Raw genomic sequence first — 13,742 nt, 5'->3', positions numbered from 1 at the left:
TCAGTTGATGTGAAGAATGTTCAAGCAGTGCTTGAACTTTGCAGCAGTTACAACTTTGGTTCCCATATCAGATGGATTTTCTTCAGTTGGAATTTTCAGCAGGTTGACAGTTCCCTTTGAAATCTGATCTCGGACAAAATGATACTTTACATCCACATGCTTCATCCTCTCATGGTATACTGGGTTTTTACTTAGATGAATGGCACTTTGACTGTCAGAATATACAGTCACAGGGCCATTCATCAAGTTTATCTCTTTCAAAATCCCTTGTAGCCAGATTGCCTCTTTGAAAGCATTAGTTACTGCCACATACTCAGCTTCTGTTGTGGACAGTGCCACTAATGGTTGAAGCTGGGATTTCCAGCTAATGCAGTTTCCACCTAAAGTGAAATAATAGGCTGTGGTGGACTTCCTTGAATCACGATCTCCTGCAAAGTCAGAATCCACATACCCAACAAGATCAAGTGCAGGAGTTCTTTTGCAATACTCTAATCCAACATACATTGTAGTGTTAATGTATCTAAGTGTCCATTTTAAGGCAACCCAATGCTCTATTCCTGGATTTGACATAAACCTACTTAATAGAGATATTGCAAATGAAAGATCAGGCCTAGTGCTTATCATTGAATACATCACTGATCCTATGGCACTAGAGTAGGGGATGTTATCCATTTTAATCCTATCTACATCAGTTTTGGGTGATTGAACTTTGTTTAAGGTGAAATGACCTGCTAAGGGTACATTTACAGTTTTAGCACCAATCAAACCAAACCTGGATATTAGTTTCTGCAGATATGGGAATTGGTGTAGTTTCAATCTATTTTCTTTTCTATTTCTATCAATCATCATCCCTAATATCCTTTTTGCAGATCCTAGATCTGTCATCTCAAATTCAGCATTTAATTTTGCTTTTAATTCATCTATTTGAGGTTTGGACTGACTGATTATTAGCATATCGTCTACATATAGCAGTAAGTACATGGGTATGTTATTAAAACAAGCATAATACAAACAACTATCATAAGCACTCCTAATGAACCCAATTCCCATTATAAAGGAGTCAAATCTTTTGTACCACTGCCTAGGGGATTGTTTTAGTCCATACAGGGACTTGTGCAACAGGCAGGCATGCTCAGGTAGGTTTTGTGGAGAAATATTTTTCTTGTATTTCATAATGAGATGTACAATGAATTTATAGCAAAAACAAAAAACTAATCTAGGAAGTAATCTAGGAAGTAAATTGTTACATTCCTATTATAATTCTATTTCCTATATTACAATGAGAATAATTCTATTTCCTATTTTACATTTCAACACTCCCCCTCAAGCTGGAGCATATAAGTCATATGCACTAAGCTTGTTACAAATAAAGTCAACACGAGAACCTTTAAGAGACTTAGTAAGGATGTCTGCTAATTGGTCGTTGGAACTAACATAACTAGTTGCAATACACCCTGATAGAACTTTCTCTCGAACAAAGTGACAATCAATTTCTATGTGTTTAGTCCTCTCATGAAACACTGGATTTGAAGCAATATAAAGGGCAGCCTGATTATCACAGAGTAACTTCATTTGTGATACTTCGACAAATCTCAACTCTTGAATTAGTTGTTTTAACCAAACCAGCTCACAAGTGGCTAAGGCCATTGCACGATACTCTGCTTTAGCACTTGATCTTGCAACAACCGCTTGTTTCTTACTTTTCCATGAAACTAGGTTTCCTCCAACAAGAACACAAAATCTTGAGGTAGAACGTCTATCAGATGGAGAACCTGCCCAATCAACATCTGAATATCCGACAATATGTGAATGACCCTTATTTTCATATAGTAAGCCTCTACCTGGTGCTCCCTTGATATACCTTAAAATCCGGACAACTGCATCCCAATGACTATCACACGGAGTTTGAAGGAACTGACTCACAACGCTGACAGAAAAAGAAATATCTGGTCGTGTGATAGTAAGATAGTTAAGTTTTCCAACAAGTCTTCGATACCTTCCAAGATTAGTAGGAGGCTCCCCCTGTCCAAGTAAAAGTTTTAAATTAGGATCCATAGGAGAGTCTATTGGTCTGCAATCTGACATCCCTGTTTCCTCTAGAATATCCAGTACATACTTCCTCTGAGAAATAACAATACCAGATTTAGACTGAGCGACTTCTATGCCAAGAAAGTATCTGAGTAGCCCTAAGTCTTTCGTCTGAAAGTGTTTGAATAAGTGTTGCTTCAACTATCCAATGCCATCTTGATCACTTCCTGTAATAACAATATCATCGACATAGACAACCAGATAGATACACTGCCCTGATGATGTATGTCTATAGAAAACAGAGTGATCAGACTCACATCGAATCATACCAAACTCTTGGATAACTGTGCTAAATCGTCCAAACCAAGCACGAGGAGACTGTTTTAGACCATATAGAGAACGACGAAGTTTACATACCAAACCAGACTCCCCCTGAGCAACAAAACTAGGAGGTTGTTCCATATAAATATCTTCCTAAAGTTCACCATTAAGAAAAGCATTCTTAATATCCAATTGATGCATAGGCCAGTTTCGAATGGCAGCCATAGCAAAGAACAACCGGACGGAAGACATCTTAGCAACAGGAGAAAAAGTGTCAATTATAATATGTCCCATAGATTTGAGTGTATCCCTTGGCCACCAAACGGGCTTTCAGCCAATCAACCTTACCATCTGGACCAACCTTTATAGTGTAAATCCATCGACAACCAACAGTCGAATGGCCCGGAGGTAAGGAAACTAACTCCCAAGTATGATTATGATGCAAAGCAGACATTTCTTCAACCATTGCCTGACGCCACCCGGGGTGAGAAAGTGCCTCATGAACATTGCAAGGAACAGAAACAGAAGAAAGGGTGGAGACAAAGGCATAATATGAAGGATATAAACGATGATAACTCAAAAAATTGTAGATGGGATGAGGGTTGCGTGTAGACCGCATACCTTTACGAATAGCAATGGGAAACTGATCAGCTGGAGACAGGACCGTGGCATTGGAGGAATCGGGCACAGGACCTGCAGTGACAGGGATCTCAGGAACGGCAGCGGGAACATCAGGATCACCTGTAAAAGGAACAAGACTATTGTCGACAGGAAGAGTGGTATTAGTAGGAGACTGAGGTATCGAAACAGACGAAGGTGGGAAAGCAACGTATGGAATAGGTAGAACATCTACTACCGGATCAGACTCCACTGGAGGATGAGGAAAAAATGGAGAAGACTCAAAGAACGTAACATCAGCAGAGATGAAGTAGCGATGTGTGGCGGGAGAATAACACTTGTAGCCCTTCTGAAGACGTGAATACCCTAAGAAAATACATTTCGTAGACTTGGCTGACAGTTTATCCTGACCAGGAGGGAAAATGTGAACAAAACAGGTGCTCCCAAAGACACGCGGGGGAAGAGAAAATAATGGAGTATCAGGGAATAATATGGAGTGTGGAACCTGGTCTTGTAAGACAGAAGAAGGCATGCGGTTTATTAAGTAACAGGCGGTTAGAACCGCGTCAGCCCAAAACCGGAAAGGGACGTGGCTATGTAAAAGAAGAGTGCGAGCAGTTTCAATGAGGTGTCTATTTTTACGCTCAGCAATGCCATTCTGTTGAGGACTATAAACACAAGAAGACTGATGAAGAATTCCCTGAGATGTCATGAATTTAGTAAAGGAATCAGAGAAATATTCACGAGCATTATCACTTCGTAATATACGAATGGTAGTATTATGTTGAGTCTTAATTTCAGCACAAAATGATGAAAATATGGAAAATAATTCAGAACGAGAGCGCATAAGAAATAACCAAGTGCAACGGGAATAGTCATCAATAAATGTAACAAAATATTTAAATCCCAAAGTAGAGTTAACACGACAAGGACCCCACACATCTGAATGCACTAACTCAAAGGGGGACGCAGCCCGTTTATTGACACGCTTTGGAAAAGAACTACGAGTATGCTTTCCAAGCTGACACGACTCACAACTCAAGGATGATAATGTAGATAGACCTGGGATCATTTTCCGAAGTTTGGAAAGACTAGGATGGCCCAAACGATTATGAAGGAGATCTGGAGACTCGGAGACAATGCATGCTGTAGATGGGATATGGAGATGATAGAGACCCTGTGACTCACGTCCTGTGCCAATCATCCGTCCCGTGTCGCGATCCTGTATAACAACAGAGTCAGTATCAAAACGAATAGAGCAATTTAAGGAGCGGGTAAGTTTACTAACAGACACGAGATTAAATGGACATTTGGGAATATAAAGCACAGAGTCTAATGCTAAAGAGGGGAGGGGTTTTGCACATCCAATAGCTTGAACATCGGCTTTAGACCCATTGGCTAAAGTAACAGGAGGTAAAGATACAGTATTTGTAATCTGAGTAAGTAAATGAGGGTTACCAGAAATATGATCCGAGGCACCTGAATCTAGGACCCAAGGTCCTAAAGCGGAAGACTGAGAAAGGCAAGCAACTGAATTACCCGTTTGAGCGACGGAGGCAATGGATGAAGAAGACTGCTTACTGGCCTGATACTGTAAGTATTCATCATAATCAGTACCTGTGAGAGCTAAGGAGGGCTGAGCTAGCACTGTAGAGGACTCAGAATGAAGATCAGAGTGATCAGCCTGAGCAATATTAGCAGCTCGGGTAGGTCGACCATGTAACTTAAAACATTTCTCTCTGGTATGCCCCCACCAATGACAGTAACTATACTTGGGCTGATTTCCTCTGCCACTTCGATCGCCCTGTTCTCGAAGAGTGTGGGACTGAGAAACAAGGACCGAAGAGTCACCTTGGGAATGCACAATAGTAGGGGAGGAAACCCGAAGTAATCTGGCAAACACTTCATCAAGGGAAGGCACGGTGGATCTAGAAAGAATTTGATCTCGAACAGGTGTAAGATCTGGACCGAGAGCTGCAAGTGTCAGGACCATAAAGAACTTGTCCTGTTGAGCCAAATCTTCTATCGCAGATTTACCAGTTGGTAACAGTAGATTGAATTCTATCTTAAGGGAAGCCATCTTACCAAGGAAGTCTGACATATTCATATCCTGCTGTTTGAGATGAACTAGGTTGGACACAACATAATATAAACATTGAATGTCATTTGTATGGAGAAGTTTAGCCTGACTCCAAATATCAACACAAGAGCGGTAAGATTTATAAATAGGGTGAAGGGGGGGATCAATAGTTTTCCATAACATACTACACAGCATAGCATCAATTTTAGTCTAGGAAGACTTATCTGACGTAATATCGGCAGCTTTGGTGGTCAAGTGATCCTCCAGACCTTGACCCATACACCATAATTTGATAGAGGCAGCCCATGATGAATAATTAGCAGTCCCAATTAATCGCTCAGTGGTGATAGGAGGGAGAGATACAAAAGAAAAACCACTTGGATGCTAAGGAGAGGCTGTTTTTAAAGAATCCATGAAGTCTTGAAACTGATAGAAACACAGAAACTTACGCTTACTGGAAAAACAGAACACTCGCCAGAAAAACAGTACACTTGCCAAAAAACAGATCAGAGCAGAAGCTGACAAAAAATCGATCGGCGTGTGAGGGCGCGTGTAGCAGCGGCCGGCGACGAAATCACTCAGGTTATGACGATAATGGGAAGACGATCAGTCTAGTGTGATTAGATCAGATTCTAATCATTACCGGAGAACAGTCATCGGAAAAAAAAAAAAAAAACAAAATTCCGAGAAAGAGAGAAGAAAAAAATTTGAAATTTTAGACACTTGGCTCTGATACCATGTGGAGAAATATTTTCTTGTATTTCATAATGAATTGTACAATGAATTTATAGCAAAAACAACAAAACTAATCTAGGAAGTAAATTGTTACATTTCTATTATAATTCTATTTCCTATTCCTATTATAATTCTATTTCCTATATTACAATGAGAATAATTCTATTTCCTATATTACAAAGAGAATAATTCTATTTCCTATTTTACATTTCAACAACACATTTCAATATACAATACAAACACTCATGCGTATAAGATTTCATTTCCATAACACATTTTATAATATAAGACATCTTTCATAGAAATGCTGAAATCTCTCATTGCAAAACTTCATTCTGAAAGCTATTATGATAAACAAATCAATACTCTTGTTTCTCTACACATATCATTTTAAAAACATTTCATATACAATTACATTTTCATTTATAAATTTCCATTTCAAATAAATGATATATATATATCCAAACCATCTCTCAATCACATGTGAAAACTCTCACCCAACTAGTACCTAGTGGTAAATCCGTCTAACCCGATAAGATCTAACATCGTGCGGGCTGAACCAATAAATCCATCCTGCTAGGCGGAATCGGTCACCGCTCAAGCCTTCGACCCAGTGAGTCCAAGCATCACTCGGGCCGGTACAATCATATCCTGTTTAACGATATCTGCCTCGCTCGGGCCTTCGACCCACTTGGGCCGGCAAAACCAAATCATATGTAGCGATATCTGCCTCACTTGGACCTTCGACCCACTTGGGCCGGCAATATCAAATCATCTGTAGCGATATCTGCCTCGCTCAAGCCTTCGACCCACCTAGGGCCAGCAATATCAAATCATACGCATGTGTCGAATCAAATCCACATCATAAGGGGAATGGGTACTACACAGGGTGGTTTGAAAACCCACTATCATTTCATACTTATTCTCAAAACATTTTTTTCTCATGAGCATATAATAAATTTCATAGCATCTCATGTAATGTAAACAAAATATAAATACAACAGTATTATCGATATATTTATAAGGTCCCAAAATATTAAATATCTTCAATTACACCCCCAAAATAACAAAGAAACTTTCAAAATTGGCAATTTAGTCCAAATTCAAGAATGTACCATGCCTCTGCCTATGGCGCCGCACCGCAGAATTTTAATATAGTCCCAATGTATTAAATCCTATCACTTGAACCTAAAAAAAGTTCTAAAACTTGCAGTTCACCCCCTTTTCAACACATTCCCAACAACATTTCACTCAACTCAAATTACCAACATGGAAAAGTCATCCCTTTCCAAACCAACCACCAATTATCACAAGATACATCAAACATAAATTTTATAACTCAAGTGATTGAATTGACAAATCAAGAGTAAACATTCTACACAAACCATTTTACACTCCAATTAACCAAAACGCTTCTATTTATCACTCAAACAAACCAGTCTCACCNAAGTGATGGTCCTATTACATTGCCATGTGATGCAGTCTTCATGGATAAAATAGTCTCACTCATTCAACAAGGTGTAAGTAAAGGTCTCGAGAAAGCTCTGCTCGATTCGATTACCGCCTATCACTGCTCATTATCTGCTTCTTTCCATCAAGTACATACAGGTCAACATTCAGTTTGTGGCTACTGAATTGTATAATCCCAACTGGATTGTGTAAATTATTGGAACTTCTGTGTATATATAGTTTATGCTCCATATATCTTTTGATAATTCAATAGAATTTTTCACTGTAAAATAGTAAATATGTTTGTATGAATCAGTATAGAATCAACAGAAAACAAAAAGAGTAACTCCTTGAAACTTTCCCTGAATGTTCTTGCGCTTGACAGGTCAATGTGGTTCAACTACAGCCCTATCTCGTGCTACATGTTAGAAGCAAATCAATATTTTTGCAGTTAATCACAAATTGCTTAATGAGGAATTCAAATTTAGGAAGTTCTGTTAAAAATGATCCCCAGAGGCCCAGGAAAACCATTGGCTTTTAAGAATTATAGTGAAATCTCTTCCAATAAATACTACCAATGAGCATTTTCTTAAGAGAACATAAGATAGGCTCTGAAAGAGAAAAGATACTCATTCTGCTGAACTTACATGCCCTTTGGAGATTAAGCCTAATTCCCAAAAAGGAAAATTCACGGCTGCTTGCCTGTCTTAATATAACCTGTTTTTTGGCTGATTGAAATGTAGTACTTTATGACATGACTTGACTATGTAGAATGAGTTGCAATTTGCCATGCCCTTGAGGTGCCGGCTTATGCTTTGAGCCTTCAAGGTTGTTCTCTTATTTAGTTCAAGTTCCTGATCAAGGTGGGATGTAAGAAAAAAACATGTCCTGCTATATAATATTAGCCAACTCGTCTAAACTTCTTGATGTACATGGGCAAAACTCCAAGTCCCTTGTATCACTCCTAGTTTTCTTCTAAATTGTATTTTATTGCCATGTGCTCTTTTTTTGTCAATTTAAGTGCATTGATATATAACAGAATTCACTATGAAGTTCATTGTTTAATAACAGAATTCACTATGAAGATACATACGAATACGATGGTAGGAAAATACANATCAAAATTAATCATAAAATTAAGAATTTATATCATTTCCTCTTAACCATTCATATCATTTTCAAGATCAATGTCAATATCTATAACTCCACTTGTGTTATTATTATCATGCAAAATGGGCAACACATCTTCCTTTTCACTTTCTCCATGTAAAATGGGTAAATTTGGGCAAGTTTTAGTGAACCGGGTTGGGTGACTTGTATTCGACTTGAATTTTTTTTTGGACCTTTGACCCAAATTAATAAAGTCGTATCGATTTGTATTGATATTTTTAAGGATACAAATAGATACGTATCGTATCATAGGATATATATTAACGTATCGAAAGGTTTAAGATACACTCTCTAATACGTATTGTTGACGATGCATATCAAATCGTATTATAGGATACGTATCGCGTATCGTAGGATACTAACAACCATGATCTCAATTAGTCTCACAGTCTCAACACTAAATAATGAAAAACAGATAAAAGAAAACAATATGACAATTTGTCCGTGTAAGCCCAAATCGGTGGGTTTGTTCTCGGATCAAATTTTAATATTGGCTTGGGCTGCTATTTTCAAGTGCTTGAAAATGCACTTCGTTTACTTCTCATTTTACTATATGAGAGCCTTTACATAGAAACCACTTTCCCACTTATATGTTATCATAAAATGAGATTCCTTCCACCACTGCTGAAAAGTGGCCGGAATCTGGTATAATGGCACACTAGCGGCTGAATCTGGCAGGTAGTGCGCCGATTTAGCATTTTCTGGCCAGATCTATGGTGGATATGGCCAGAAAAGGTCAGATCTACGGCCAAAGATCAACGGCCAGATCTTTGGTCATAGCCAGTCGTCAACGACGGCCGTATCTTTGGCCATCGTGGACGACCAAATGTGGCCAGATCAGGGGACAAAAGTGTGTAGAAACCACTTTCCCACTTATGTTTTATCAGGGGACAAAAGTGTGTAGAAAGCAATAACAAAATTTGTTACTACTGTTTTGGAATTTTACCAACTTTTTTTTTTTTTTTTTTTGAAACAAGGGGTCTGGCCAGTTTACGTGCACCTCAACTAATTTTTGTAGATGACTAGTACAACACCCATCATCATGATCATCCATTTAAATCTTAGGAATAAAGAAGATTCGAACTTGAAATCACGCGTCTTGAATTTTACTAACTTGTTTTACTAAACTTCTATAATTTTCCCTAAATAAAAGTCTTATTTTTTTTTGGTCCCTTGTTCTATTTTTGGTTAGTTTGGTAGCAATTAGTGAGAATTATTCCTTTTTTCATCATCAGCCCTGGAATTCCGTGCTATTAGTACTTGTTTAATCCTGGCAATTTCATCACTTATGAACTGAGGAGAACTGTTAAAAACTTGGCTCAACTTGACAATCCATGTCAACTGTTATCGTTTTGTTGGTCCTAACATCACTTTTATTACTTGGTCTTAATTCTGAGGCAAGAATATATATAAATATAAACTCTTAGCTCAGAGCCAGAGATTCGGGCTATTCTATTTGCAATTAATTTTCTTTTATGGTCATGCTTTTATTTGTATGTTTATCATTTACATAGTTTGTTCCGGAGTCATCAAACTGGTATTTCATTATTTCTGACTATAATAATTTCTTGTTCAATTTGCTGCACATTGTTAATATCTATTTTTATATTTTTAAAGGGTTGGTGAAAGGTCAAATACTATTTTTAAACTTTTAAAAATTGATGAACTTCCGTACGGGTGTTGTTACCTAGTACAATGTGACAATTTTAACAGAAAACTTAGATAAGCATCCAGAATCCTAGAACTTTTGGTCTTAAAACTGTATAATTTAGCATGAGAAGTATCTACATTTGTTTGTTTATACCTTCAGGTAAAATTTCGGTGCTTCCTGGAGATTTGAATAAGGACATAACCTCATGGCATCTTTAGTTGCATAACATGTTTCGACATATATATCCAACATGCCAGCACCGGTTTTGGAGTAACAATTTCAACCCTTTTGCCCACATAAGTACAGTTCTTCCGAGCTATATATATAAAGAAATTATGCTAATTAACCATATTCAAACCATTTAATGCATATTAACTTAATCTTGCTTCTCTTATTCTAGTCATCCATTCACGAATCGCTAATATACAGTGTCAAGCAGCATGATAAGCCCCAAGAAGCTCATGACCAGGCTGGTGAGGAAAGCCAAAGATGGAAAAGTGAATGCGGGTAATTCTAATAAATCATCAGTCGCTGAGAAAGGTCATTTTTTTGTCTACACCATTGATCAAAAGCGCTTTGTGTTTCCCTTAATGTGTCTCAACATGACATCTTCCTTGAGCTCTTAAGGGTGTCGTGAGGAGGAGTTTGGACTAAGTGATGGTCCTATTACATTGCCATGTGATGCAGTCTTCATGGATAAAATAGTCTCACTCATTCAACAAGGTGTAAGTAAAGGTCTCGAGAAAGCTCTGCTCGATTCGATTCCCGCCTATCACTGCTCATTATCTACTTCTTTCCATCAAGTACATCAGTCAACATTCAGTTTGTGTGACTACTGAATTGTATAACCCAACTGGATTGTGAAATTATTGAACTTCTGTGTATATATAGTTTATGCTCCATATATCTTTTATAATTCAATAGAATTTTTCACTGTAAAATAGTAAATATTTTTGTATGAATCAGTATAGAATCAACAGAAACAAAAAGAGTAACTCCTTGAAACTTTCCCTGAAAGTTCTTGCGCTTGACAGGTCATGTTTCAACTACAGCCCTACCTCGTGCTACATGTTAGAAGCAAATCAATATTTTTGCAGTTAATCACAATTGCTTAATGAGGAATTCAAATTTAGGAAGTTCTGTTAAAAATGATCCCCAAAGGCCCAGGAAAACCATTGGCTTTTAAGAATTATAGTGAAATCTCTTCCAATAAATCTACCAATGAGCATTTTCTTAAGAGAACATAAGATAGGCTCTGAAAGAGAAAGATACTCATTTCTGCTGAACTTACATGCCCTTTGAGATTAAGCCTAATTCCTAAAAAGGAAAATTCACGCTGCTTGCCTGTCTTATATAACCTGTTTTTTGGCTGATTGAAATGTAGTACTTTATGACATGACTTGACTATGTAGAATGGTTGCAATTGTCATGCCCTTGAGGTCCGGCTCAGGCTTTGAGCCTTCAAGGTTGTTCTCTTATTTAGTTCAGTTCCTGATCAAGGTGGGATGTAAAGAAAAAACATGTCCTGCTATATAATATTAGCCAACTCGTCTAAACTTCTTGATGTACATGGCAAAACTCCAAGTCCCTTGTATCACTCCTATTTTTCTTCTAAATTGTATTTTTTGCCATGTGCTCTTTTTTTCAATTTAAGTGCATTGATATATACAGATTACTATAAGTTCATTGTTTATATAACAGAATTCACTATGAAGATACATACGATACGATGGTAGGAAAATACATGTAAAGTACTTAGGAAAAATCTGAAGAATGAGGCCTGGCAAAACTAATTCATTTGTTCTGTCCGAGGAAGATTATGTACAGTGCTTCTGTACATCCACTTGCTAAGAGTCCTTCAAGTTTGTTCTCTTATTATAGCAAACTTGAAGGAATCTTAGCAAGTAAGATGTGGAAGAGGACAATTTATTCCATAATTAGCGCAGTTGTGTTTGAAAGAAAGCAGCCAATATGCAAACATGTTTTTTTATTTTCCTTTTGTTTGTTTCTATACGACATTTTTAACAAGAAAATTGGATAAGCATCCAGAATCCCAGAACTCGTGGTCTTAAACTGTATCATTTAGCATGAGAAGTATCTACTCTTCAGTCTGTTTGTCCCTTTAGGTAAATTTCCTATACTTTGTGGGGAGTTTTAGTAAGGACATGCCTCAAGGCATCTTTGTCGTGAACATATTTCGATATATCCACCATGCCAGCATAGGTTTTGGAGCAACAAATTTCGATCCTTGTGCCATATAAGTACAGTACTTCTAAGCTATACTGTTGAAGCAAATGATATTTTGCTGGAAACTTTTTGCATGGCTGGTTTGAAGGTTTGGCGCTAGTTTTTGATTAAAGGGTGTCTGTCAAGTGATATTTATATATTGTTTAGGTGAAGACAGCCGGTGATTAAGGCAACAAATCCCAATGCTATTTTGGTTGTTAGGTAGTTCAATTGTATCATTTAAAGATTATTTATATGGTGTGAGTGTGTAATAGTATTGTATGATGACCATATATCTCTTTTTTTTGAATGAAATACAAGGACTTTTTTGCTATCAGTTTTTCTCTTCCGTTTTAGCTCTTTCTCTCTTGCACAAATAACCTTTTTTCAAAACTTTAGAACCTTGCAAAGCCAACAATGGGTATCAAGCTTCCTTGATCTTTCGGACCAGAATACCAACACAAAAGCTCTTCCATGGCACCCAGTTCAGCTCCAATATCTGCTCCAGTTTTCAACGGTGACCAGTACCATGTTTGCTTCAAGTGAAAACATATCTGAGGGGCCATGGTTTGTGGCAATATGTGGAAGAGAGACGCAAGTTCCCCAGCTTGGACCCAACCCTACGCTGAACCAAATGAGAGTTCATGAGAAGAAGCGCCAAACGCTCCAAGAGCATTGTCTTGTATACACTCTGTCGTGACAGATCAGGTCTTCTCCTGGATCATGGCATGTGAACCCCTAACAAGCATGGGACACACTCAAGGAGGAGTTTGGAGGGAGTAACCAGACAAGGAACATGCAGGTTCTGAACTTGAGGAGAGAATTTGAAGTACTCAGATGCAGGAGGTAGAATCTGTCAAGGAATATGTGGACAGACTCATGGCTGTGGTGAACAAAATCGAGCTACTAGGGGAAGAACTAACCAACCAGAGAGTGGTGGAGAAGGTTCTGGTGAGCTTACCTGAGAGTTTTGAAGCAAAAATTTTGTCCCTAGAGGACTCCAAAGATCTGTCCCTATCAGCTTGGCTGAGCTGGTTCATTCACTTCAAGCCCAAGAACAAAGGAGGCAGCTAAGGCAAGAAGACTCAACTGAGACAGCCATTGTATGTAGGTCAAAAAGGAAGAGTACAAGGAAGAGAAGACAAGAAATATGTGGTGAAAACAAAGGAAAAGAGAAGAGCTACAATTAAGGAGGGAAACGTGGTGACAAAGATCATTTCCTCCATGTGTGCACTGTAAAAGAAGCCCATCCAGAATATAAGTTTTGGTTCAACCTGCATACAATGCAGGTCTGCAAGCAGTATGGACACATAGAAAAAGTGTGTAAAAGCAAAGAAATCACAGGAGCAGCAGGCTGCAGTGGTGGAGGTCCAGCAACCAAATCCAGAAGCAGAACAACTCTTCATGGCTTCATGCACAAACCACAACAGTGTGATGAGTATGGCTGATTGATAGTGGTTGGAC

At 38.1% G+C, this 13,742-nt stretch overlaps 1 protein-coding gene across 1 annotated transcript; it reads right to left on the bottom strand.

Annotated features, from left to right (window-relative positions):
• Positions 1-672, bottom strand: LOC116117981 (secreted RxLR effector protein 161-like). The gene has a single exon (XM_031403961.1). The coding sequence runs from the start codon at positions 670-672 to the stop codon at positions 1-3; it is 672 nt and encodes a 223-aa protein (XP_031259821.1).
• Positions 673-13,742: the final 13,070 nt, after the last annotated feature.

The sequence above is a fragment of the Pistacia vera genome, unplaced genomic scaffold (assembly GCF_008641045.1).
Source record: "Pistacia vera cultivar Batoury unplaced genomic scaffold, PisVer_v2 Contig829, whole genome shotgun sequence".
Taxonomy (NCBI): domain Eukaryota; kingdom Viridiplantae; phylum Streptophyta; class Magnoliopsida; order Sapindales; family Anacardiaceae; genus Pistacia; species Pistacia vera.
This window is presented reverse-complemented; position numbering and strand designations above follow the sequence as displayed.